This window comes from Pseudocercospora fijiensis (genome assembly GCF_000340215.1).
Source record: "Pseudocercospora fijiensis CIRAD86 unplaced genomic scaffold MYCFIscaffold_4, whole genome shotgun sequence".
Classification (NCBI taxonomy): Eukaryota; Fungi; Ascomycota; class Dothideomycetes; order Mycosphaerellales; family Mycosphaerellaceae; genus Pseudocercospora; species Pseudocercospora fijiensis.
The window spans coordinates 4,141,750-4,168,427 of record NW_006921535.1 but is presented as its reverse complement, the minus strand read 5'-3'; the positions used below and the strand labels follow the sequence as shown (position 1 = coordinate 4,168,427).

General features: G+C 45.7%; 7 protein-coding genes across 7 annotated transcripts; 1 reads left to right on the top strand and 6 right to left on the bottom strand.

The window, feature by feature from the left end:
• Positions 1 to 218: 218 nt before the first annotated feature.
• On the bottom strand, positions 219 to 2,000 carry MYCFIDRAFT_196727 (uncharacterized protein; the record flags this gene model as incomplete). Its single annotated transcript, XM_007928476.1, has 2 exons — positions 219 to 811; positions 866 to 2,000. The coding sequence occupies 2 exons, from the start codon at positions 1,998 to 2,000 to the stop codon at positions 219 to 221; spliced, it is 1,728 nt and encodes a 575-aa protein (XP_007926667.1).
• Positions 2,001 to 2,099: 99 nt separating this feature from the next.
• MYCFIDRAFT_211345 (uncharacterized protein) lies at positions 2,100 to 3,171 on the bottom strand. Its single transcript, XM_007928475.1, has 2 exons — positions 3,011 to 3,171; positions 2,100 to 2,956 (listed from the first exon to the last, which is right to left on the bottom strand). Exons 1-2 carry the CDS (start codon positions 3,129 to 3,131, stop codon positions 2,331 to 2,333), a joined length of 747 nt encoding a protein of 248 aa, XP_007926666.1. The 5' UTR covers positions 3,132 to 3,171; the 3' UTR covers positions 2,100 to 2,330.
• A 972-nt stretch (positions 3,172 to 4,143) lies between these two features.
• Positions 4,144 to 6,895, bottom strand: MYCFIDRAFT_203642 (uncharacterized protein; the record flags this gene model as incomplete). The annotated part of the gene is made up of 2 exons (XM_007928473.1): positions 4,144 to 4,893; positions 5,444 to 6,895. 2 exons carry the CDS (start codon positions 6,893 to 6,895, stop codon positions 4,606 to 4,608), a joined length of 1,740 nt encoding a protein of 579 aa, XP_007926664.1. The 3' UTR covers positions 4,144 to 4,605.
• MYCFIDRAFT_123133 (uncharacterized protein) lies at positions 4,317 to 4,589 on the bottom strand (the record flags this gene model as incomplete). The annotated part of the gene is made up of 1 exon (XM_007928474.1): positions 4,317 to 4,589. A coding segment is annotated over one exon (273 nt), but the record flags the coding sequence as incomplete, so codon positions are not given.
• A 466-nt stretch (positions 6,896 to 7,361) lies between the features above and the next one.
• MYCFIDRAFT_38814 (uncharacterized protein) lies at positions 7,362 to 10,175 on the bottom strand (the record flags this gene model as incomplete). Its single annotated transcript, XM_007927586.1, has 2 exons — positions 7,362 to 7,602; positions 7,657 to 10,175. The coding sequence occupies 2 exons, from the start codon at positions 10,173 to 10,175 to the stop codon at positions 7,362 to 7,364; spliced, it is 2,760 nt and encodes a 919-aa protein (XP_007925777.1).
• A 523-nt stretch (positions 10,176 to 10,698) lies between these two features.
• On the bottom strand, positions 10,699 to 12,349 carry MYCFIDRAFT_59048 (uncharacterized protein). The gene is made up of 2 exons (XM_007927707.1): positions 11,177 to 12,349; positions 10,699 to 11,064 (listed from the first exon to the last, which is right to left on the bottom strand). The coding sequence occupies exons 1-2, from the start codon at positions 12,293 to 12,295 to the stop codon at positions 10,861 to 10,863; spliced, it is 1,323 nt and encodes a 440-aa protein (XP_007925898.1). The 5' UTR covers positions 12,296 to 12,349; the 3' UTR covers positions 10,699 to 10,860.
• MYCFIDRAFT_207803 (uncharacterized protein) lies at positions 11,527 to 12,702 on the top strand (the record flags this gene model as incomplete). The annotated part of the gene is made up of 3 exons (XM_007928472.1): positions 11,527 to 12,296; positions 12,332 to 12,528; positions 12,558 to 12,702. Exons 1-3 carry the CDS (start codon positions 12,279 to 12,281, stop codon positions 12,700 to 12,702), a joined length of 360 nt encoding a protein of 119 aa, XP_007926663.1. The 5' UTR covers positions 11,527 to 12,278.
• Between the last annotated feature and the right edge of the window lie 13,976 nt (positions 12,703 to 26,678).

Here is a 26,678-nt window from a genome sequence, read left to right as displayed (position 1 = left end):
AGAATTTTGCAAGATGGTCTCTATAAATCTGCTCGAGAGATGGACTCGACGGAAGCGGAAATGGCAATGCTGTCTTTGTTACCCAGGTCAGAACCGACCGAGTGATCTATCCTTGTCGTGCACAAAGCGCACTCCCTGTGACAAAGCCATAGCCAGAATTCTGACCTGTTAAGCAGAGCCTTCAGCATCGCAGAGGAGCTAAAGCAGTTATATGTGCTTCATTTGGGCAATGACAGGCCTATGGCATATTGGTCTTTCTCGTACATCAACTGATCCTCTGTTGGGAAGGTCCCAGGGGAGGTGTTGCGATATTCTTTAGCGCGATCCTCTTCACCACCGCTGGTGTACTTCAAGATCTCCTTCTTCAGCTCTCTCGCCGTGATCCTCTCTCCAGGCTCGTATGCCACACATCGCTTCATAAGATTCTGAAGCTCTTGCGAGTAGTGGTCTCTCGTAGCTTTCTTCAACCATTCGAATTGGCTATCCTTGCCTTTGGTGTACTTCGGAGTCGAGGGATCCTTCACTCTATCCATGAGACGCGCGACGATGGCACCAGCAGCCCATACATTCGTCCAGGAGAGAAGTTTGCCAACTCGACGTGGTTCGAACGTTGTTGTCGACATCATTGGCAGCTGCTCTGGAGCTTGCCAGCCTTCTGTTCCTTGTGCATCGCTGTACGACAATGGATTTTCGCGATCATTCTCTGCATGCGTGAGAATACATAAACCAAAGTCGCCTAGAACAGGTTTGGGATACATGACGAATGCCTTATCACTTGGGCTATCCAGGAAGACATTCTCGGTCTTGAAGTCTGATCACACTGGAGTCAGCTGGCATTCAAATAAAAGAAAGAGGGTAAACGTACCGCGATGCACGATTTGCTTCCAGTTCTCTACTGCCTTGGCCTCATCGGTACTGCCGAACTCCAAAAGGAGACAGACATCGGCCAAGGCATCAAAGACAGCCCAGACAAATGGTTCTGGCGGGAAGGGTTTAGGCTTAATTTTGGAGTCGGCGTAATGACATGTACTCTCGAACAAGTTTCCATGGCCACAATAACTCATGATGACGCGATACGCCATTCTTTCGCGGTAGACCTCATGGAAAAGGTGTTGCACCACGCCATCGCTTCCTGCCTTGTCTTTCATGTTGAGCATCGCCTGGACTTCGACTGGAATACGGTCGTCAGAGTTTTCTGGATCTTTGTGCCAGAACCAAAAACTCGACCAATGCGAAGACGTGATCCAACTGTCCTTCACCACAATCCGTGCCATGATGTTCCCGTTGTTGTCCAAAGCAAAGTATGCATGAGCCGTCCCGTAACCACCACCGCCTAGATACCTCTGCCCGACCCATGTGCGATCATCTGAGACTGGAGGATTGGCTGCAGCAACTTTTCTCCTGGGCTCCTTCCCTGCGTTCCCAGGCTTATTTGTGGTAACAGCGTCGTCTTTCGCAATATCCGTCCAACGATTCTTCAGTGAGATGAATGTAAGAGGTGCCCGTAGCTGCTGAGCTTCCTGTGTCTCGCCGGAGACGGCGTTGTTGACGATTGCGGTTGTGTTTTGAGCTATGGGAGGCTGACTTGTATCAAAGCTTTGGGAAACTGTAGGGTCGGAGGGCTGGTTGTTGCCAGCGGAGCCATTCTCTATACCTCCTGGCACTGCAGGAACTGCTTGTAGCATTTCATCTGTGCTTTCTAGGGCCGCTCCATCGTCTGTTCGCTTGCCTGTTGGGCTAGCAGCGCCATCTGCATTGGAGAATTCCACATCCTCAATGTCCGCCAATTTCTTGCCCTCGGCCACCGCAGCTCTAATCCTATTCGCTTCTGTTGATCGCTGCTCGGCTGACAGACCTTCCCAGGTCCTGGTAGCCGCCGAAATCACCTTTTTACCATCTCTACTCCTTCCGTCCACACCTTGCCTCTTCTTGCGGTACTCTATGTAGACGTTCTGATCATCGAAGTCCTCGAATTTCCGCTTCCGCTTTTGGGGCGCCATCCTGCTCTGCGAACTGTGTTAGCAAAGCAAACTCGCGTTGAAATTCAAGATTAGTCGGGTTGAGACGATTTCGTTGTTCTTTATTTGCGCAACTCAGTTGGAGACGGCATTGCACCTGCACGCCGGAAATGGCATTTTATGCACAAAGCCATCCTAGCTAGCCTCATAAAGGAGACACCACGCTCAAAGTCAGTGTCATCAAAAGTCATGGCCTGGTTACCGCTACATACGCTTCTGTCAGTCGCTGCCGGGCGCCACAACAGGTCTGTGTAATACCAGCCGATTCTCGAATGAGCTCGAGACAAAGGTCTAGTGCGAAATTGCGTTGATTCATAATGCCATATGCGACATCATCGCCATCCTGTCGACCCGAATGGCTTCGAGCACTTTGGAGATCTCCCGCCAGCACTGCTCTTTTGCTTGCTTCTTGCCGTACACAGCCTCAACCCTGCCAATCTTTCCAGAAAGGCGTGGCTCAACATTCTCGTCTCTCGAATTGAATGTTGCATGGACGTTGTAGAATGCTCCTTCCAAGGGCTCAAACTCGAAAGTTGGCTGGCTAAAGCCGAGCTCAACAATCAGCTTGGTGCAGCGCTCTGGAAGCGTTCCCTGCTCCGCTGTATGGTCCATACCCAGTTGACGTGTGAGCGCCTGTGTCAAGCCCGTCTCGCCGAGGGCTACAGGTATGCTATCGGAAGCGAGTTGTGCTTCTGTTGACGATCTGCGACGCTTGGCCGTCGACTGCGCGACGAGACCTTGGGATCGAAGCCACTTTGTAGCTTGCTGAGCAGCCGCCAGCTTGGCATCCGATTTCTTCTTGAATGTGCCAAGGTCAGAGCCGAACGGTATGAGAGGTCCATTTGGGAGACGAAGAGTACAAGTGAACGGTCCAGTGCTTGGGTGCACGCCTCTCTCTTCAAATGCAGGCGGCCCAAGCTTGGCTTTCTGTATGTACTCTGCGATGCGATACGTCAGCTTCCATGCCGCAATACTAGGAAAGAGATACTCGCCGTAGACAATATTGATCCAACGCTCTTCGTGCAGATCGGCGGGCAAAGAAGTCAAATTATCCGAGTCGAAGACTGAAGCGTTCCGCTTCTTGCGGTTGCCAAAAGAATCGATCTTGGTCATTGCAAGCTTGCAGATCTCTTCTTTGGCACCTTTCTTCGAGTCATATTGGCCAATTGTATCGACCTTCTGGCCGTCAATGGTAAGCGTGACGTCGAAACAACCTTGGGCTACCTCTCTGTACTGGAAGTCTGGCGTCAAGCCGCGGTCTTGGCAAGTGATGTTAAAGAGACTGGCGTACTCTCCATTTTGAGTGGCAGCCTTGCGAGGAATGAGCTTTCGTGGTGGAGGGTTATATGGATTGGCCTTCTCGAAGTCCGCCATGGATTGCATCTCTACAGGCGGCCCGGCACTGTGGCCCGCTGACACATTGTCCGTGCGCGCGTTGGACGCCAGCTGGTAGTTGCGGTCCATTCTGGCGCCTGGTAGGTCGCTGTTCTCGAAGGCTTCAATGTTGGCCTGGAGCAGTTGAAGAGGAGATTGCCGAGCTTGGGCCGTGACGATGTCAAAGCGTGCTCAGCAGGTGAAGACACAGAGTTCTCCGCCGTCACATGCTGAGCGCGCCGCGCCCGTGACATCCCTGTGCTGATGCCGGCGCCGGCGGAAGCTCAGCAGTGGCAGTGGCAGTGTTGACAAGACGTGGGCGATCACGTGTACCGTACTGACCAGGTCTCGGACGCGTTGCCGAGTGGCCGGTTGCGTCGGAGAAAGGTCCGGGTTCCGCCTCATCAACAAAGGCACGCTGCGGAAGAAGCTGGCATGAGTTGGCCTTCACGCCACACGAGCAGGCAAGGCCGGTGGTCATTGAATGTGTGGATGGGAGTGGTGGTGCGGGTGCGGGTGCGGGTGCGGGTGCGGGTGCGGGTGCGGGTGCGGGTGGGGGTGCGGATATAGGCAATCGGCAGTGGTCAGGCTGCCATCGTTGGAGAAGGCAAGTGCCGGTCTGCACCTGCCTGAAGTGATGAAAGAGATGATGCGAAGGAAGGTGCATACTAGCAATGGGACAAGCACGCTTGTTCTGTGCAGAGTGCAACTACGTACGACGGATGGTCTGTAAAGCTACCGGACTTGATGTGATGACGACTTTCACTTCGAAAGCACAAACCCCCTGTAGCCTTGATTGGCACACTCATCCCACAACATCTTCCTTCCTATACTCCGGAAGCCACCAACTGTCGGCCTGAGGAAGCAACGACATATTGCTATACGTGCCATGCTCCCATTTCTTGGCAATGCTCTCGCCATTTCCGTATGATGAATCTCGCCCTTATACAACTCCAAATTCTTGAAAGGTGGCGTATACCTTTTACTCGCAAACCCAGTACAAAGCACAACATTCCAAGCCGTAAGCTCAGCTTCCCCATCATTGATGCTCACCCTCCACCCCTTCCTCTCCTCATCCCACTTCATACTCGTCACACGCGTATCGTATCTCACATCTTTACTCAGGTCCCAGACCTTATCGACATGTTGAAAATACTCTACCAGCTCATCTCGACCTGGGAAGGTCTGTTTCCAATCGCAATCCAATAGCTGATCAAGGATGCACGGTCCCGCAGCAGCACTCCCCATTGTCATCGCCTCCAGGAGCATAGTAGTCTTCGTCAGCACGATCTTCATCTTCATAATCCTCATCCTCCTCATGGTCAAGCCCGGTGACACTCGCGTAGTCTGGTGATGACTTCAACCCAGCTTCCTCAATCAACTTTGTGAAACCAAGCTGCACTACTGCACCGTCATCGCGCACATGGGTGCCTCCAATCATGCGAAGACCTTGTTCGAGGCAGATATTGATGGAGGCGAGATTGAAGCCTGAAGCCAGCATCTTGAGGCTTGGTGTCCACATCTCTGATGATTCCCTTCTGGCTGAAGCCGTCGATATTGAACCAAAGATCTCCAGAGACGAGTAGCGCTGGAATCATGCCGGTATGCTTGAGGTTTCGCAGGGACGGGGGAAGATGTCGAGGAACTGTTGGAGCGAAGATTCCGAGATGAGTTGGGGCCGGTGCGTGAAGAAGCGCGTCAGGAAGGTATCCTCCACCTTTTGACAGAACTCGCGGCAGATGGCGCGCAACGACAGCAAGCCATCGCTTATCAAATACCCCCCAAATATTGACGATTGTCTCGGCCGGTAACTAGTGCCTTCGTAGCGCTGAGACTTCATCGTTGCAGTCGCCTCGCCTATGATGTTGGTGAAGTTTGGCGGGAGACAGCACGAAGGGAAACTTTTTGTCATCACTTCACTCCCCCCTCTCTCTAGCAACGCCATCCTCAAGCCCTGGCCTACCATGAAAATGCTCCTTCGTATACCCAGCATGCAGTCCCTCAGGCCCAATCAAAGTCGCGACCTTCTCCTGCTCCACGCCACCAATGACCTCCATCCCCCCAGGCAAAAACCTCCTCAGCACATTCGGAACCTTCACAGCCCTCTCGACCTCATCATAATGATTCTCAATCAAACAAGCCAGAACTCTCGGAACAGCCATAGCAGTCCCATTCACCGTGTGTGGGTACCCCAATTTCGCTGCTTGACCTTTGAATCGCGTAGCTAGTCTTCGACTTTGGTAGTCGGTACAAATACTCACACTCGTAACCTCGCCATACCCATCATTGATACTTCGTCGAGAAGGGAAGTAGGCCTCGATATCAACCTTCCTAGTTGCAGAAGCTCCGAGGTCGGAGGTAGGCATTTCCAGAACCTTAGCATGGAGGCCAAGAGAAGACAAAATTTCTTTCTGCATCTCAAGCATCTCCTCGAAAACCTGCTCACTCTGATCTCGTTCCTCTTCCATACCAAACCGATCCTCATCAGGCGAAGGAGGAGGCGCAGTCCAAGCAAACATCTCAACCTTCGTAAACTCATGAACACGATACAAACCCTTGGTATCGACTCCCCTAGCCCCAGCTTCCGCGCGATAACATCTGCTAGGTCCAATCACTTTGAGTGGCAAGTCACTGGCACTGAGCGTTTTGTTCGCCTGAGATCCAGCAAAAGGTATCTCCGCCGTGCCAGCGAGGACAAGTTTCGGCTTATCGTGACCTTCCTCTCCGGAGATCTCATAAATCTGAGTCTCACCGTTTTGATCCCTGGGCATGAAGCCGCACGCATGTGCGATATGCTCGTATACCAAACTCGGAGGCGTCAATACTTTCCAGCCTCTTTTCATAGCGACAGATAGAGCATATTGAATGAGTGCTTGTTCGAGCAAGGCACCCTCATTTTTGAGGAAGTACCATCCCCAGCCACTCGTCGTAGCTGATGCTTCAAAGTCAAGAATATCCAGCTCTTTCCCGATTTCGACATGACTTTTACCCGAGCTCTTCTCCGGTCTTCTGGTTCCAATCTCTTCTCTCACCGTCGGCTCCTCCCCAACAGGCGTGTAAACAGAACTCAAATTCGGCAACTCTAATGCCAATTTCTCCATCTCTTCCTTCATCTCTTTTTCCCGCGCCTCAAAGTCTTGCAACTTCTTCTTAATCTCTTTCGCTTCCCCCCTCCATCCCTCTCCTCCATCCCCATCGTGCTTCTGCTGTCTCTCTTTACCAATAGCATTACTCCTCTGCCGCAACCCAACCGCCTCTTTCTGTAACTGCGCAGTCTTTTCATGCAGTTCAAGGATCTTCCAGCTGTTTTTCGAGAAAGCCTTGTAATTTCGATCTTCGCAGTTCTGTTCGTAGAGACCTGGAGCTTGTCGAATGTGTTTTAGGTCGAGGACGGGTTTTGGTGCGAAGGAAGGTCGCGTCGCATATTTCCGGTATGCGCCGTTCTTCAATTGAAAATTTAGGAGACTGCGTCGGCAGCCTGTGCAGACGTATGGAGCTGACATTGGGATGTGTGTTGTGGAAGAGATTGCGAACAAGAGCCGAGGTGGAGCTCGCACACACGACCAGGACCAGGATGGGAAAACACGTGCCATGTGCGTACGAACAAACACGAACACGAACAGGCACATGGCAAGACGACAGGGAGGGACCATATACCACCATATTGTCAGCGATGCGATGCAAATCCTATTCCTCTTGACTCTAATCCATGAGCATAGTAGTATAGATAAAAGACTCAGACGCACAACATGCCATAATGCATCCATTGATCCATCCATCCCATGCGCCTCTCACCGTCAGTCGTCCAAAAACATCCAAAAAAGCGCTGGGGTATCGTGTGCTGTCGAAACAGCAGGCAACAATAAAGCATGCTCACACTCATCACCATCTATGGCCATATCATGACAATGTTCCACCCGGCCTACCTTTAGAAAGCCATTTCCGGCACCGATCTTTCAAGCGCGTTCCCTAAGACCGCTGCTGGAAGAACCATGAGCTGCGCTTGCTACCGCCCTCTTGGTTCTGCAGTCCTGCAAGCGTTGGCACGGCAGGTTGGTCGCCGCCCCCACCACCTCGCAGTGGCTTCGCTATCCTACCGAAAGGATTGTTGCCAAATGTGTTCGGTGCAGGGGAATTAGGCAGTCCCCGAGTAGATCCGGTTTTGGCAGCCTCGAGACGCTCTTTGACAGCCATAAGCTGGCTTTCGAATCTAGTACTGGAGTCAGCAATATGATCGTGTAGAAGAACTGTATCGTGTTCATACTTATGGTTAGCAAGCATGAGTTTCTCTTGGCTTTCTTGCACAAGACCCTCAAGACCGCGGATGCGCTCGCCTCGCGCCACCAGCTTGCGTTCGGCGATGGCGACTTCCTTCTTGAGCTGTGCATTTTGCTCGACAAGCTGTTTTTGCACAAGGGTAAGCTGTTCGAGATTGCGCTCGAGGAAGGCGAGCTTCTTCTGCTGTTGCTTGGAGTTGCTGCTTCGGAGGATCGAGTTGTACTGTTCCCGGGTGCTGTCGAGACTGATCTCGAGTTCGACGACGCGCTCGCATCGGTTTTGGAGGTCGCGCATAAGTGACTTCTTGATCGCATCGAAATCTGAAAGCTGCTTGCTGAGTGTGCCACCATTAGCTCCGTTCACTGCTTGCTTCCGAAGAGCCTCGAGCTCGCTTCGAATACGGCCGTTTTCTTCTTGTTGCCGCTTCAGCGCATCCTCGAAGTCAGCAGAGTGGCCATTGCCGTTTTGCTGTGCAGACATAGACTCAAAGAGACTTCGCTTGACCTCTTCCACATCAGCTTCGGAAAGGTTCTTCTCAAGCAATTCCTGGTATTCCCGCTGGGCTTGGCTGAGCTTCTGCTCCAGAATAGCAGTCTGCGCACTGTCGGCATGGCCATTGGCGCTAATGTCAGCTTGTCTGACCAGACCCTGCACTTCAATCAATCTGTCCTTGAGCGCGTGCAGCTCGTCCGGCGCCACTGATTCTCCGCTATCTGCGATCTCCAACAGGCTCTGCACTTGTTGGATCATCTCCCTGACCTGAATTTCGCTCTGCGACATCATGCCGTCTCCTAGGTCGAAACCAGCCATCATCGCCGCCATGCGCTCTTTCTTCAATCTTTCCTTTTCGTCGAGCATCGCAGAAGACTCCTTTGCCGACATCTTGGCATCTAGCAATTGGTTTTTCACGTCGTCAAGCTCTTGTGTAAGTTCGGCATTGGCTTCCTTCAGAGAGTCCATCGTGATGGCAGCCTCTTTGGTCTCAAATTCTATCTTCTCGACCTGCATCTTGAGAGACTCGGTCTGACTCTGCAAGGCCTCCTTCGCGTGCATGATCGTGGCATGTGATTCTCGCAAATCCTTGAGTTCGGTGCGTGCGGCCTGGAGAGCCTGCTCGGCAGCTTCTAGGCTGCGTTCCTTCTCCGCAAGCTGGTCCTGCAACTCATTCTCCCTCTTGAGAAATTCCTCCTTTTCGTCTTTTTCGAGAGGGAGACTAGGCGTAGCCACTCTCTCCAAGTCTTGTCTGCTGTCTGGTCCCGGAGTTCCAGCCCCATCTTGAGCCTTGACTCTGCTCGTTGGCGTCTGGGCTCTCGGTGGTGCGTCTGTTGGTGCTTTGTATTCTTTGAGAGCCGGTACCCATCTCTCTTTCGACACTGACTCGCCCTTTCGCCACTGCCCAACTTCGCCTTCCAGCGAAGATATATATGACTCGAAAGTCGTAAGCTGTCCTTGCGCTTTCTTGAGAAGCTGCTTTAGCTGAGCAGGCGAGAGCTCCTCGTTGATCTTGGCCTTCTGTTTGATCGTCTTTGCACGTTCGCCGAATCGCAGTGTGGAGAGTGTCTCGGCATCGTTGTATGACATAGGAGAACAGTTGATAATGAGCGTGGTCCGCGAGTTACCACCGAGCGATTCTTGCAGGATACGGGTGAGCTTCGAGTCTCGATAAGGGATGTGGTTGCTCTTGCCATCCGACAGGGCGTTGATGACCATGCCGAGGGCGGAGAGCGACTTGTTGATCTTTTTCGCCTCTTCGAGAGTCTGACCACTCGCACCAGTCTTGCCGACCTTTTCTGAACCTGCCAAGTCGACCAAGAACAGGCGACCCGACCGAGCAGAGCCAGTCTCGACGTTCTTCTGCGTGACCTCAATGACGAAGATTGAGTGCGATCGCGAGGATTCCTGATTCATGTTTGTAGATGCGACAGCTCTTGCTTGACCTCCCCTTTCCAGGATGGTGTAAACTTCTCCCGCGGATCCTACGTAGAACTCTCCCAAGCCTTTCACGTACACGCCTCGCTGCTTGTCTTCATGCACAGCCAGATTGTCATTCTGCGGTATGAGCAAATCTCTGATCTTTTCCATATAGATTTCCATGTAGCTGACTTTGACCATGAATTCAATGTTCTGGTCACTTCGCATGATGGTGGTGAAAATCTGCTCGACAATGCGAGGAATGATACCTTTGGCGGCGTCGTCGTTGATGTCGGCGCCCATCATGGTGTATGTCTTTCCGGATCCAGTCTGTCCGTAGGCGAAGACTGTGCCATTGTAGCCTGCCAGGACATCGTCGACGGTGCTACGGATGGAGTAGTCGAACACATCATGCTGCTGGGTGTTGGTGGGGAATACGCGATCGAAGGTGAAGCTGCCGCTGGCTTCTTTGCTGCTGATGCTACAGGTGTCGTCGCTGATAAAGTCGACGATAGGCTCGCTCCCAGCTGCGGCTTCGACTTTGTTTTGGGGTCGGAAACGAGCGACGACCTTGATTGTGTTGGCGGTCGACATATTGGGCGATGTGGGGCGCCCCAGGCGCGTTTAGCGATATGGCTGCGCTGGATGTATCGGGTGTTTCTAGGTGGTGGTGGCGATATGTGGTTGTCGTGTTGTTTTCAGGACTCCGTGCGGGACGGAGACGGAGGACGCGATCTCCTGGGCTTGGACTTGTCGATAGAACCAGCGGTGCCTGGACAGCACTGCACTCCAGTCACACACGCCCCGGCTGCCTGCGTGAAGGGCAAACGGGGACTTGGCGGTCCAAGAAGTGAGGATGTGGTGTCTGGCAGGCGAGCAGGCGCAGCGACGCCGATGTAGAAGTTGCTGGCTGTGAACAGGAGTTCGAGTGTCCGTTCTGCCACCGAAAACACGCTAACAAGTGACCTGCATTAAGAACTACCGTTGCGCCTCTGACACCCGCAACATGCCATCATCGCCGTGCTCGCTGCCTTCACGCCTTCACGCTATCCTCAAGCAATCAAGTTTCAGGCAGGAAACAGAAAGTTGGAGTCAGACGTTCACCTTCGGCACTCATCTGTCACCAGAGAAGACCACTTTCCGTACGAACTCCATCCACTACAGTACCTACAACAAGGACCCTGCTTTCATGCGGCCCAGTTTCAGGTCACGACCGTGCTTTCACGTGCTCCTCCTTCATTATCCATATCTACATGCTTTTACTGATACAGTGTTCTTCTCATAGCTCATCAGCATCAACCATCTGAACGACCATTCCACTCGCCGCACCACCACCATTGCAAATCGCAGCACACCCATATTCGCCCTTCTCCAGTTGATGGAGCAACGTAACCAATATTCGGCTTCCCGAGCTTCCCAGTGCGTGCCCAAGGGATATCGCACCGCCTCGCGGGTTGACCGCCGCCTTTTCGAGTCCGAGAATCTGGTATGAACGTTAGCCTGGCAGCTTCAAATCTTGCTTCGGCTGGCGAAACGAGCCCAAGAAGCCTCTCTACATTGCAGCAATGGTGGCTTCGAGAAGATTGCTTACTTACCTTCGCATTGGCCTTGATCACAGCGGCAAACGCCTCGTTAAACTCCCAAACCTTGACCTGATCCGCCGAAATACCCGCTCTCTCAAGCACAAGCGGTACGACCTTGGCCGGTGCAACCGGGAAATCAATCGGATCGACGGCAGCGTCCGCATATGCTACAATCTTTGCCAGTACTCTCTTGCCCTTTCCGTATTGTTTCGCCAACTCCTTGTTTGTGATCACTAGTGCTGAAGCACCATCGTTCATACTCGAGCTGTTTGCTGCTGTGACAGTGCCTTTTCCAGAACGATCGAAGGCCGGCTTCAAAGTAGACACTTTGTCGAGCTTCAGTCTGCCGTAGCCCTCGTCTTCAGCGACCACAGTCTCGCCTTTCTTGCCTTTGATTGTGACAGGCACAATCTCCTCCTTGAATAATCCATTCTTCCAAGCATCTTGTGCTCTTTTGAAGCTCTGAATCGCATATGCATCCTGCTCCTCTCTACTGATGTCGTACTTCTTCGCCGTGCTTTCGGCGCAGTTGCCCATGTGTATCTTGTTGTACACATCCCAAAGTCCATCCTTGATGAGTCCGTCTTCAGCCGTGATGTTTCCGAAAGCAGGTAGTTGCGGTCCGCGAGGAGTATAATATGGCACCCGACTCATGTTCTCCATTCCACCTGCTACCAGCGCCTGCTCTTGTCCCAGCTCTACCTGTTGTGCCGCGATTGCTACAGCTTTCATTCCGCTCGCGCATACTTTGTTTATCGTCGTCGCTTCAACTGAGGCATCTAATCCGGCAAAGATTGTGGCTTGACGAGCTGGTGCTTGACCCACAGAAGCTTGCATCACGTTTCCCATGTACACATGTGTGAATTTGTCCTTTGGCACTTCGCTCCGTTTTATTGCTTCACGGATAGCCGTGGCGCCGAGTTCTGGTGCTGATACAGAAGAAAAGGAGCCATTGAAGACCGCACAGGGCGTCCGTACGGCAGAAACGATATATGCATCCTGGATTTCTTTCGGTCGACGAGTGGAGCTTGAGAAATGTCTCTGTACCTGCTGTAATCTTTGAGATGGTGCTGAGGGCGACATTTTGCTGGATGTGGCCAAGGTACGGCGGAGGATGGCGGAGGATGACATGGTGAAAGGAGAGAGGGTGCTTGTATTATCGCAAAGCACCTTGGCAAGAGATGGTATGTGAAAGTTCGATGGTACACGACGTACAGCTTAGCTACGGCTCAAGGAATCAAGACTGCATTGGCCGAGGTAGCGACTGATTGGACAGTGCCTCAGACTGGACCACTTCCCATCATGTTGAGACTCTCGAGAACTGTTGCTAAGATCTGGTTACTGTCGCCATGCGAAGCATTCCAGTGCTGCTATCGAAGCTTGGTGGTTGGAGATCAACTAGATACGATGGAAAGTCGTCGAGGTTGAGTCCTTCCGCTGCGATTTCATGGCTTCGCCCATTGAGAAACAGATGGAGGCGATTGTCCAAAGATTTTAGTGTACCACTCTTCTGGGCTGCAGCCACCAAAGTTTGCTGACAGAGTCCCGATATAGTGGTATAACCTGTTCCGGATTAAAATGGCCTTAGCTAAGGTAACGATTGGGGTTAAGAAGGAGGGTGTTCTTAGCACGACGGCTTGCCTAACTAGTTAACTAGATAGACAGGGGTTAACTCTAATATTAATACGTATTACTAGTACTATAGGCCTATATATAGAAGCTATTTTAACGACGTTGCTATCGCTATATCAACTCTACCTCTTGTTGCTATCGCTATGTTATCTCTACCTCTTATTACTATCGCCGTATCGATTAGAAGTCCTTCTCTTACTTTTTATCTTATATATTATATCGTCGTTATTTATCTAGTCGTATTAAGAAGCTACTAATGCCTCTAATCTAAGGTCTATAACTCGTAACGGCCGCTAAGGCGTTATAAGGTCGATAAAGGACGTATTCGACGCTCGAGGCGTATCGCCTATTAAATCTATCTCTTTAACTAAGTTAATATCTATAGGCTATACCGACTATATATCTAGTAGCGACTCGCGACGTAGCGGCTCGAAGTGAGGGCGCGTAGGTAACGATAATAGAGCCTAATTAATACGCTATTGTTATCGCTATCGCAGCGGCCGCGCTATAGCTAGCGCTCGGAGGGTTAAGGTTATCGATCGAGTTAGAGTCGTTAGCTACGCTAGAAAGTATAAGGTCTACTACCGCGGCCGCTTACTTATAAAGGTAACCTTAGGGGCGCCGCTCTCGTAGTAATTAGTAATCGAGTAGTTAGTAACGCTATATAGCGTATCCTTAACCTTACGAAGGAAGCCGCGTATATAGCTATCGCGTACTACTAGATTAACGGTCTTATCGTCGCGTATACGATAGAAGTACTAAGAAAGGCCTTCTATAGCCTCGTTATAGTATAACCTTAAATTACGAAGATATAGGTCGCCTATAGTCTATAGCTTCCGTGTGTCTTCGTATCCTTCTAGCTATAGTTAATTGCTATCTCGCTACTTCTAATATAGACTAATCTATATAGAATTGAAGCCGGTATATTAATTGACGTATACCTGTTATTGCTAGAGTATTAAAGGCGTAATAAACAGGTAGAATCTAAGGATATAGTAATAAGGCAGGTATGTCTAAAACTATAGAAGGCAGTTATAGTAAGCCGGCTTCTATCTATTATATAGTATAAGGCTATAGTAAGTCGGAAGGCCCTTTGCTTTATACTCTTCTATAATCGATAGCTGCTTTCTAATAAGGTCCTAAGCCGCTAAAGGTTGAAGCCGCTCGAATAAAGGCAGCTCTTTAATCTTCTAGAAGTTAGTAGTTTTCCTAACTCTATATAATTAGAGGTCTGCCTTCTATAATTATCGAGCGTTAACCGTTATTAGCTCGACTATTATGCTATATATAGATAGCTAGACTATCTCCTTCTTCTTATCGTATTTAATAGCGTTATAATAGCTCTTAAGAGGCGACGTTGTCTGTACCTGTATTAAAAGAGGGCTTTCTAGCCGTACCTAGGTCGCCTATAAATACGACTTCTCGCGCTAGTTATTAAGAAGGTATTGTACCTGTTTGTCCGAAGCGTGTTTCTTACGTAATTCCGCTACTATTTCGTCGATAGTCTCGATAACTTCTACGTCGCTACGGGCGTAGTAAATCGCGTAGGAGAATAGCCGCTAAACCTATAGGTACTACTTCTCGGGTAGACCCCGTAGTAGTTCGGGTTAGTTTAGTTTAGTTTGCTAAGCCGAAACTCTAGTTTAGTTTAGGTTGGTTTGCTAAGCAACTATATAAGTAGCTAGTTCGAACTATATAATTTATCGGTTTTTAAGAAGTATACGAATGTATACGTAGCTTTAAGCAAGCCCTTTGTAAGACTTAGCAGTGTAGCCGGCAGCGTAGCCGGCATTTTTAGTCCTTAGTACTTATAGAATTTTCGAATCCTACTTAGGCTACGTAGTTGTATAAAGGTACTTATATAACCTCAAATCTATAGACAATTAGCTAAGGGCACTAACTAATCAAAAGCATATATATATATATATATAAGGCATTATAGTTTAGTTCGGAAACTGCACTCCTTAGGTATAAATTTTATCCTTTCGTTTACGGTTCAATTCCCTAACTGCTTAGTAGAATGTCTTTATCTAGATCTAGATAGAACTTATCGATTTCCGTCGAAGCTCTCTATAAGAAGTTTATATACTTTCCTACTAAACTATACTCTAATATTAAGTACTAGGATAGCTCCTCCCTCGATATCGGCACTATATACGAAACAGCTATAAGGTAGCTCTATAGGGCGTTCTACTAGTTACTCGCTATACTATAGCCGAATGCTAGTTCGTTCCTTAGAACTCTAGGTTATTTAGTAGATATTAAGGATAGGGTAGGTAGTAACTTCGTATTGTATAAGGAAGTAGAGGCTACTATAGAGGAGTCCTTTAACCTATAGAAGATAGTAAAAGATATAGAGGCAGCTACAGGTCTAGGTACCTAGTTAAATTTCTAGTAGGTAGAGTATAAGGATATTTAGTAGGAGTATTAGGTAGAGTTGCGAAAGCAGGTATATAATATAGTCTAGAGAATAGGGATAATACCTATAACTATAAGTATTAGGTTCTTTAATCTTCTTCCTTTTTTCCTTGTTTTCTTTTTCTAAAAATCCAAACTAATACAAATTAACTAGAATGTCTATCTTCTTTTAGTTTTTTGTAAGACCTAGCAGCGTAGCCGGTAGCGTAGCCGGTAGCGTAGCCGGCCTTTTAACTCCTTAGTACTAACGGGATTTTAGGAGACTTCTATTCCGTACGGCTAATAAAGCATACTATACTATATATATATGCTTAGAGAGTATTTAGAGCGCGGTATATAGCGCCGTATAACAGCAGCTTATTTCGTATATAGAAAAGCTTATAGATAATACTACGAATATCCTTCCTACTAGAATATCTATCCTACCTAGTACTATCTCGAATATAGACATTCTAGCCTTTTAGAATCTAATCGAGTGCTTTAAAATCCTTATCTATAATCGTTATACGCTTCGCGTAGATAGCTATAAGGTTAACCGCTAAAATAGTATTAGTATAGTCCGAAAAGAGGTAGAAGAGAAACATACATTCGAAGATACGAACTAGGTAGGCTTCTATAGCCTCTTAAAGGGCGCCTATCGCGGAGGCTTAGAAGCGAAGGTCCGTTCTATAATCCTAGGCAATTTCGCGAATAAGTCGTTAGAAAGGAGCTTTACGGATTAGGAGCTTAGAACTCTTCTAATACTACCGAATCTAACGGAGGGCTACGGCTAAAGAAGGATTAGTAAAAAGATAGTAAGAATGCCGGCTACGCTGCCGGCTACGCTACCGGCTACGCTACCGGCTATAAATAGGACTTACTTCCTAGGCGCTATCGACGCTTCGTACGATTGCTACTAGTAGTAGAAGCGCTAGTTGTCGTCTTACGTAGAGCCTTACCCGCCGTTGTCTTACGTAGAGCCTTGCTCGCGACGCCCTTTCTAGTACCGGAGCTAGCGGTAGTAGTAGTAGCCCTCTTACGTTAATATACTATACTCGTTCTACTATTTCCGGTCTTATTGCGACCCGTAGAAGCACTAGGTCCCTTCTTACGAGGCGTCGTAACTTAGTTAAGTAGACTCGCTATTATAAAAGTCGTCGAATTAAGGAAAAAAGTGCGTTACGAAGGTATACGAAGGCGCGCGCGGAGCGAGGGTATTACGGAGGTAGTAGATATAGAGCGTAGAGGTATAGGTATCGATACGAAGGTTAAATATAGCGGTAGTATCGCGGTATCGCTAGGCAATAGAGTAAGCTTCGCGCAAGCCTATATTATAGTAACGTTAGAGCAAGGAAAGAAGGCAGGTATAGCTAAAAAAGGCAGGTACGGCTAAAAAAGGTAGGTACGGTAGACTTTAAAATATAGCCGGCATATATAGCCGGTATAGTAATAGGCGAAAGCCTCCTTTAAGTCCTTTTAATAAATAGCCGGCGTAATAATAGTATCCTACTATAGTATAGATATTCTTTAGTAATGCCTTTACTAGCTATAGTAATCTTATAAGTAACCTAGGCCTATTACTAGTAAATATAAGAAATATTAGGTAGGCTATACTAAACAAGCTAGTTATTTAGTAGGAAAAGGCCTACTACCGTCTCTATATACCGGCTACGAGTGCCGGCTATCGCTCTAAATTCAACTCTGCCCTATCTCGGAGGCTAAGGTACCGAGCGGAAACCCTATAGCTTATATTTACTCGGTTGTCGCGGAGCGCTTATAGGTAAGGTATTAGAAAAGAGTATAAAAAGTACGAGAAGAGTATCCTAGGATATAGGTCGTAAGTAAATAAGAGTAGTACGCCTAGTTATTTATATAGTACGTTACTCTATACGACTAAGAGCCTATATTATCTTATACTTCGCTTATAAGACCTCGACTCTACTAGTATACTATCGATCTCCTCCTCGGTCGCTAATACGCTATCTTAATTCTTCTTCGAGTTACCGGACTTAGTACGCATCTATAGCTATATAATAGCGCTACGTATTATAGAGAATCAACTCCGCCGTATCTCGAAGGCTAAGGTACCGAGCGGAAATCCTATAGCTTATATTTACTCGGTTGTCGCGGAGCGATTATAGGTAAGGTATTAGAAAAGAGTATAAAAAGTACGAGAAGAGTATCCTAGGATATAGGTCGTAAGTAAATAAGAGTAGTACGCCTAGTTATTTATATAGTACGTTACTCTATACGACTAAGAGCCTATATTATCTTATACTTCGCTTATAAGACCTCGACTCTACTAGTATACTATCGATCTCTTCCTCGGTCGCTAATACGCTATCTTAATTCTTCTTCGAGTTGCCGGACTTAGTACGTATCTATAGCTATATAATAGCGCTACGCATTATAGAGAATTTTTCGTTAAAGTTTCTCTCTCGTAGGCTTACTATCTACCTCGTAGTATAGAGGATTAAAGTGCTAATACTAAAGAATCTCCTTATAGTTAGAATGCTAGGGCTCCTTAGGACCTTTATATTTTAGGTCTAAATAGAGACGTATTATAAACGTTCTATCGCCCTTTCGCTTACTATCCGCTAGGTCGCGATATACGAAGAAACTAATCTAAATATAGCTCGTCTCTATAATAGCCGGGTAAATATAGAGCGCTAGGTTTCTACTTCGTACCTTAGATTTAGGGACGGCGCGGAGATAAAATTAGAAATATAGCCGGCATCTATAGCCGGTAAAAGGATACGAAAATAGGCCTCCTCCTAGGTTAATCTAACGACTAAATACAATTTCTAACTAATCCGCTATAAACCGACGCCGAATTTTAGCTAGAAGCTATATATCTTTATTTTAAAGAGTAGCCCGCTTCGTATAGATAGTAAGGAGGTTTAAAAGCTTAAGCTCGGTTACGAGAAATGCCTCCGTAGCTTCCTAAAAAGTACTAATCGCCTTAGCCGTAAATCGTATACTAGACCGAAAATCTAATGTAATTTCTCGGACGAGTCGCTAGAAGGGAGTCTTAGGGATTAAAAGCTCGGTCCCTCTTTTGTTTTAGAAAAGCCGGATCTAGCGAAAGGTAATAGTACCTAGTTTAAAGCGCCGCTTCTTTATCGTCGAGTCCTACCTTGTTCCCTTTCTTTTAATAGAAAGATAACTTTTCTTCGCGATAGTCTTCGTCCGCCTACTCTTTTTAGCCTTCTCCTATCTACCTATAGCCTTCTTATTTTTCGGTACTATTTTCCGAGGAACCCCCTTCCTTCGTATATACTACGGAGAGCCTTACTCTTCCGATATCTCGTTCTCGCTACGGTCTCCCTATACTTAGCTTACTTTACCCTTGCCCTTTAGCCTCTAAAGATATTTATCTACGCGTTTAGGCGACGAGGGCATATCGGTAGGACCTAGAAAATTAATAAGTATATAATCGTAAGGAGATATTAATGCTTCTTGCCTTCTAGAATAAATAGTCTTCTATTAAACCGCCTTATTAGGTTATCGTTAGATTCGAATAAAGGATAGTAGCTTAAGGAAGGGGAGGCAGCCGGCTTAGGAAAGCCCGAAGAGCCGAATCCTTAAGGTATATTTGTCTTTAAGAATATAGGGAAAGGGAAGAAGGAGAGGAAGAGCGAATAGAGAATTAGAAATAGTCCGTAGGTAAGCGGGATCGGTTACTATAGCAACTAGTCTGTTTAGGTCCTAGGAATTCGAAACATATTTCGGATATATACCGGCTATATACGCCGGCTATATTACCTTATACGTAAACGCTTCGTCTCCTTAAAGCTACTCTAAGCCTATATACGTTTCCGCTTCTCGACCTAGTATCGCCTTCTACCTCCGCCCTCCTCCTCTTCGTTATCGCTAATTAGGGTTTCGCTTAGACTAAATTTCGTATTCTCTTCGCGCTCCTAGGTTTCTTCGATCTTAAGGTTTTCTAATTCCTCGATTAACTCCTTTAGTATAATCTTTAGTAACCTACCTTAGCGATTCTAGTAGAGGAGATAGTATCGGAATACTATAATAGATTAGAAGGTAGTAGGCGAGTATATTCGATTAAAGCGGCCCTAGTAACGAGCGATACTAAAAGACCTCTTATAGCCTATACCTACGCTTAGGATAGCGAGGACGTCCCGAGCGACCGACGCTATCGTTAGAAACTTAGGCTCTAACCGCTACTATATAGCGAGAATATCGTCTCCGAATTCGTCTAGAAGATCGGTAAGATCTAGAGATTATTAGCCCTCTTTCCGAGCCTACGGGTTTATACTTACTCGCGCGCCGATAGAGATCGAACTCTTCTTTATTTACTTTAGTAGTTGCTTCCTCTTCTGCCTCTACTTCCTACCTACGAAATAGATATAATATCGGAGCCTTCTAAACCTTCTTTTTCTTTATAGGAGCTACATTTAGACTAGTTTCTTTCCGACGCTCGTAGAATATCTTTTCTAGAATAGTCTAGTAATACTTCGGCTATATCTCGTCCGCCTTCTATTCTAGCCTCTACTAGTATATATCCTTTTCTACCGGGTTAAGTAAGTATATAACGCTATAGATATCCCCGAACGACTTAAAGGTAGTACTATAATATTTATATAACTGTTACGATCTTAGCGACTTGTATATAAAATTTAAAGTTACGTAACGGGGCTAGCTAATGCTACCCTAGGGGTGTTATTAGACCTAAGCTATAAGCGACCCGAAGTTACGTAACTCGATGCCTAAGGTATCCGCTAAGCGGATAAAAGCCTCTTCCGCGAGAGAGCCTCTCTCTCTTCCTTCTCTAACTCGTTATTAATTTAGATAGCTATCTAATTGATATCTTAATAGAATAACGAGTTCCTTTATTACCTACGACAACGTCGTAGGTGCTATCGTTTATATCTATACGAAGAATTATATCGCCGGCGATCGCTATCGCCCTTTTACGCTTCTCGTTATACGATAGCGCTAATAAACCTTATATTATATTAGGACCTACATACTAATCTATATTAAGTATAGTAAGCTACTTAACCGTAGTAACACCGCCGATCCGTTATAGATCCTTTATAACCGCCTACTAATCGTAGTAGCGGCTCGGAATATATAAATACGCCTAACTAAGTAGGAATAGCTAGTGCCTAGTTAAACAGTGTACTAGAGCAACAACCTCCGTAGGGTCTACGACCTAGCCTTACAGACATCGATAGTATACTATATTAGCCTTTACCTAGCAATCTCTAGAACTTCTAGTAGCTCTTTAGTAGAGTAAATAAGCAGGAAGCCGCTAAATACGTCTTTTAACGTATAACCGCGTTATACTAGTTAGTAGCTACTCTCCGTTAACAATACTAGTAAGAAGTAGAAATACTAGAGCGAGTATAACAAGCCTATTATAAAACTAATACCTACCTTAATAGCGAGCTAGTATAGGCTCGTATAGAAGTAGAACACTAACGCTAAGCCGCCGAGGTAGTACGTAATGTACTAAATATCGCGTACTAGCAACGTAATAACCTTGCTTAGCAAGCCGTACGTCTATAATAATAATAGTCTTCCGTAGAAGATATCGCCCGCCGAGCTAGCGAATAAGCTACTCGTACTTATCGTAACGCCGAAGCGTCCTTATTACGTAACCCGGTCGGCGGCTAAGGACCTATACTAAATAATAGCTAACCCTTGTTCCGTCGCCCGTCTAACGTATACCTAGTACCTAAAGATATTATACTAGGTAGTAGTAGCTTTCGTCGACCTCTTAGCGCTTTCGACTATCTCGGTCGTTTACGCTTCGGCCGCCTAAATACTAACCCTAAGGGTTAGGATAATCCCGTTAATATTAATAATAACTTCGGTTACGACCTAGTGCTACGATCTCGCGACCGACTAGACCCTCTCCGCCGCCCTAGGTTTAACCGTAGCTTTAACGACGATAATAACTATACTAGATATAATAAGAGCGAGAAGTATCTAGACCTAGAGAAATACGATAGAGACTATAAGAAGCTAAAGCCCTTCCTTACTAAGCTTACGATTAAGTTAATAATTAATAATAACCGCTTTCTAATACTATAAGACCGGTTAATATATACGTATAGTCGTACTACCGGTAAAGCCCGCTCGATAGTCTAGCTATATATCCGTTATAATAAATAGGGCGTAATCGTAGATTTCGACGACCTCGATAACTTCCGTAACCTATTAGTTAACGCCTTCGGCGACCCTAACGAGGTCGCTACTACTAGTTATAAGCTAGATAACTTAAAGTAGAAGAATAAGGAGTTTGCTTACTACCTTACGGAGTTTAATCGACTTAACGCTTTACTCGGTTATAAAGGCCGAGCCTAGGTTAACGCTCTTAAGCGTAGCTTGTCTTCCGAATTAAAGATAGCGCTTAGCAATATATATAATAAGCCTACTAACTTCTTAGTATTATATCGCTATCTAACTATTATCGATAATCGGCTCCGCTAATATCGCGTAGAAAGTAGCCGCGATAATACTAAGCTAGGATCTAGTAATACTACTAACTAAGGCTCGAATACTAACTATAGCAATAATAACGCTAGCGGCTCTAATAATAGGTACGCTCCTTAAGAATACGTCGCTCTACGTAATAACTAAGGACAATTTACCTTAGCGAATAATAGTAATAATACTAGTACTACTACGACTACGACTACGACTGTCCGCGACCCGGACGCTATAGACCTCTCTACTACTTAAGGTTAGGGTTAGGGTTAGGGTTAGAGTTAGGGTTAGGGTAATCGTCGTCGCGTAACGCTTAAAGAGAGAGATCGCCGCCGCCGCGAAGGTTTATATCGCTTCTATAGTAGCAATTACGTCTACTCTAATACTACTTATCTAGAGCTTATCTGCCGCGCTTAAGGCCGTAGTAATCGTCTAAATACTAATATCTCCGCCTTCGGTACTACCGCCGCTCCGGCCGATCTACCTCCTATCGATAATAAAAACGCTTATAGTAGCGATAAGGAGGGAAAAGCATAGCTCTTAGACAAAGTCGCGTTTAAGAGCCTATACCGATAGAGTTACCTATACCGTTATTACCGAAGAACCTAGGCTACTATTATAGAAGGAAATATCGATAGTAGAAAGATTTATAGATTAGTTTATTAGTATTATTAGGAAGTATTATACCCGAGGGCGATAATTAATATCTCGTCTTATATTATACTTTAATAGCTTATAATAAACCTTAGTCTAGCTTGCTAGATATAGGGTAGGATATCGAATACTAATTATTAGCAATAGTTAATTACGGCTATACCGGTTTATCTTTTATTAACTTATATTATGCGTACTAATACTAGCTCCCTATCTATAACCTAAAGGAGCCTCGTAGATTAACTGCTTTCGACGGTAGTTTCGTAGTAGACGTTACTTAGTACGCTAGAGCGACTATTAATATTAATAGCTATATCGAATATAGGGCCTTCTACCTTACTATATTAAGATATTATCCTATTATTCTCGGCCGCCCGTAGCTTAATAAATACAACCCTCGTATCGACTAGAAGCTTAACCGAGTATAGTTCGACTCCGATTACTATAAGGAACATTATAACGACTTATATACTATCGTCCGCGCCTACGGCTTATTCGACTATAAAGATAACAATACGCTAGCTTATGCCGAGCCCGTAGCTACGTAGTACTATTAATAGCAACTAGCTTATAACCTATCGGATAATACCGATATAGTAAAACTTATCGACTTAATACGAAAGTACTATATATAACGCGATTGTCCTACGCGCCGATTAGTATTAACTTAGTTCTTATCTCCGCCCTTACCTCTGCTAATTCCGTTACCTCGACTAGTGCGGAAACGCTTATTACTACCGCTTATCTATATTACCGGTATAACTATAGCTCTAGTAAGCATATAGGTCTTCGACTAGTAAATAAAGAAGAAGGATTTATTCGTATTCGCTATATTATTACGAGATATAGAAAAAGAGATAGCTAAGAAGAAGTATATTAACCCCGCCGATAAAGTCCCTTAGTACTATTACGGTAGGCTAATATTGTTCTCGTAGGAAGATACGAAGAAGTTGCTACTATACCGACTTAGATAGAATTACTATATCGATATTATCGAAGGTAAGGAAACGACGTACGGCCCGCTCTACGGTATATCGTACGAGGAATTAGAAGTCCTACGTAACTATTTAAAAAACAACCTCGATAAGGGCTTTATTTAAGTATTAACCTTATAGTACTCTTCGCTAGTACTATTCGTTAAGAAACCTAGTAGAGGTTTACGGTTCTACGTAGACTATTATAAGCTAAACGAGATTATAGTAAAGAATAGATACCCTATCCCTCTTATTTAAGAGATATTCGATCGATTAAGTAAAGTAGTAATATATACTAAACTCGATATTATCTCGGCCTTTAATTAACTTCGTATCGAACTAGGTTACGAGTAGAAAATAGCCTTCTATACCCGTTATAGTCTCTTCGAATATAAGGTTATACTATTCGGGCTCTATAATATACTATTAACCTTTTAGTAATATATTAATAACGCTCTCCGACCCTTCCTCGACATATTTTATACTACGTATCTAGATAATATACTTATCTACTCTAATTCGATCGAAGAATATCGCTATTACGTACGCTAAGTAATAGACGTACTCCTTAAAGCCGGCCTACGAGCTAATATATTAAAGTTAGAGTTTAAGGTAATAATAGTTAAGTACCTAGGTCTCGTTATTAGTACCGATAGTATCTATATAAACGATAAGAAGATTAAAGCCGTACGCGACTAGCCTATTCCTACTAATATTAAAGATATATAGTCCTTCCTCGGCTTCGCGAACTTCTATCGATACTTTATCCGCGACTTCGTATATATCGTTAAACCTATAGTCCTACTAACGTATAAAGATACGCCCTTCGTATAGATAGTAGCCTACTAAGACTCCTTCGAACGACTTAAAGCTACGTTTATCTCTACGCTAGTATTAGCTTATTATAACCCGGACCTATTTATAATAATCGAAACCGACGCTTCCGATTATATTACTATCGGTATTATATTTTAACTATATATCGACGGCGTATAGAAACCCGTTACTTACTTCTTAAAGAAGATAACGCCCGCTAAATATAACTACGAGATCTACGATAAAGAGCTTCTCGCTATTATTAAAGCCTTTAAATTATAGAGGCCTAAATTAGAAGGTTACCGATCTAACGAAGAGCCTATTTAAGTTATTACCGATTACCGCAATCTATAGTTCTATATATCTACTAAGTAACTTAATCGCCGCTAAGCTCGCTAGAGCGAATTCCTTAGTAGGTTTAACTTCGAGATTACGTACCGTCCTAGTAAATAAGGAGCTAAGCCGGACTTACTTATATATCGCTCCGCCTAGACCCCGCAGTGGTTCGGTTTCCGAACTACTAAACGTATATAGTTTAGTTTCTTAGCGGCGAACCAGCTCCCTAGTTCCGGTTTGGTTTTTTCGAACTATATAGATTCCTAGTTTGAACCAGAGACTGTATTAGTTTTACTACAAGGACACTCTTATTCGACTGCCGGCCACGATTGCCGGCCATAATAGTAACTCTGTTACATTTACTACGCTCTTTTACCGTTGCTAGGGCGTGGTTGCCGTTGCTAGGGCGTAGTTTTGCTACAAGGACACTCTTATTCGACTGCCGGCTACGATTGCCGGCTATAATAGTTACTAGGTTGTATTTACTACGCTTTATTACCGTTGCTAGGGCGTGGTTGCCGTTGCTAGGGCGTAGTTACCGTTGCTAGGGCGTAGTTGCTATTGCCGGGGCGTAGTTGCCGTAGTTGCGAAAGCTTATCTATATAACGTTACGTAGGCGGCAACAATTAGGGCTTCGCGATATTCTTATACTTTCAACTTCTTCCTCTATACCTATACCGACAACAACTACTACACGCTACGCCCCCGCCCCTTTCCCTTACAATAGCAAGAGAGAAGCGCGCCGCGCGCTAAACAGAAGATAGAACTAAAGACCGCGAGTTTGTTTTGCCTAAGCGTCTAACTAAAAAGCGTAAGACTAAAGAGGAGTACTCTACGAAGAAGAATTCCGTACGAGACCGCGAGAGAAAGGACAAGATAGATAAGGATAAAAGAGCTAAGGATAAGAGAAGAAAGGCGCGGAATAAGGCATTCTATCGATAGCTAGCGCCTATAGAAAAAAGTGAAGGTTAGAATAAGAAGACAACCTAAGAGAAGGCTAAGAGGAGGAAAGAATTGCGGCCAGTTTTCGAGCGTAAAGTTCTAGTAGCGTAAGTCAATCTAGCTAGCGGCCGTAGCTAGCAGCTATAGCCGGTAGCCGTAGCCGGCAGCTATAGCCGGTATATTTTTCTTTAACACGTTAACTAATAGCATTCAGACCTATAGTCGCTACCTCTATCGATACGACCGATAGTAACGGAGATGTTTAGATAGCCGAGAATAACAATACTAGAGTTTAGGATGCCGCGACAGAGCTTAATGCTACGAATAAAGGAACTAAAAAAAGCGAGGAGATACTATACGTCGATCTAGTAATAGGTGCAGTCTTAGGGCCTAACGCTATAGACGATAAGCGCTAGGAGTAGATCGAGCACAGTTAAAGAGACGAGATACTAGTAAAGGGCTAAGGCATAAGTCCTATCAATCTAGAAAATTATAGTTAAAGCTACTACGAAAAGCTAGCAAGGATTGGAATCGAGACTAGTCGTCTTTATATCCTCGATATAGAGTAGAAGTTTCTTTATTAGTATTAGAGCGAAGCCTTTACGTCTATAAAGGCAAAGTAGCTTGCAATTAATACGATCGGGGCTAGGTATCTAGGGACGGTAGAAGTGTTACTATAGGAGGAAGGGGTATAGGTAATTATTCTATACTCGGTATATGTAGCCGGCGTTCGTAGCCGGCAGATACTAATAGTTAAACAGAAAGCGTTTCTCGAAGGCAGAGTGCTACTACTACATAAAATCTTTACTAAGGCAGAGAGGGCTTGTATCCGGAATCTAAGCTGCTAGTAGGATAGGTTAGCGTTAGAATTCTCTAAATCTCTATATAAGCCTCCGAAGGATTACCCATTTCAGCGATACGGCTTTATCTCGACTACTCCGCAGGCACCCGAAGAAGCTCGAGCGCTCTTTAAGGTCTTTACTAAGAAGCGGAAGGAGTTCGAGGATTAGGATTGGTTAATAGAGCTATTAGTTAGTCTTAGGTTTCGTAGTCAGACTCGGCCTAAGTATTTGCTTATCGAGTATCTTATACCGAAAGAGGATAGATTGAGACTAAAAACGAGCTTAGATTCGTTAGGTATAGTAGCTCGGTTCCGTTAGTAGGAGAGAGCCGCCGTATAGAAGGCAAAATTCAGGTAGTTAGGGTAGCTAGGAAAGAAATTCTAGTAGTTAGGCTAGCTAGGGTAGCTAGGAAAAAAAATCTAGTAGTTAGGTAGCTAGGAAACAAAAAAAAAAGGTAGCTAG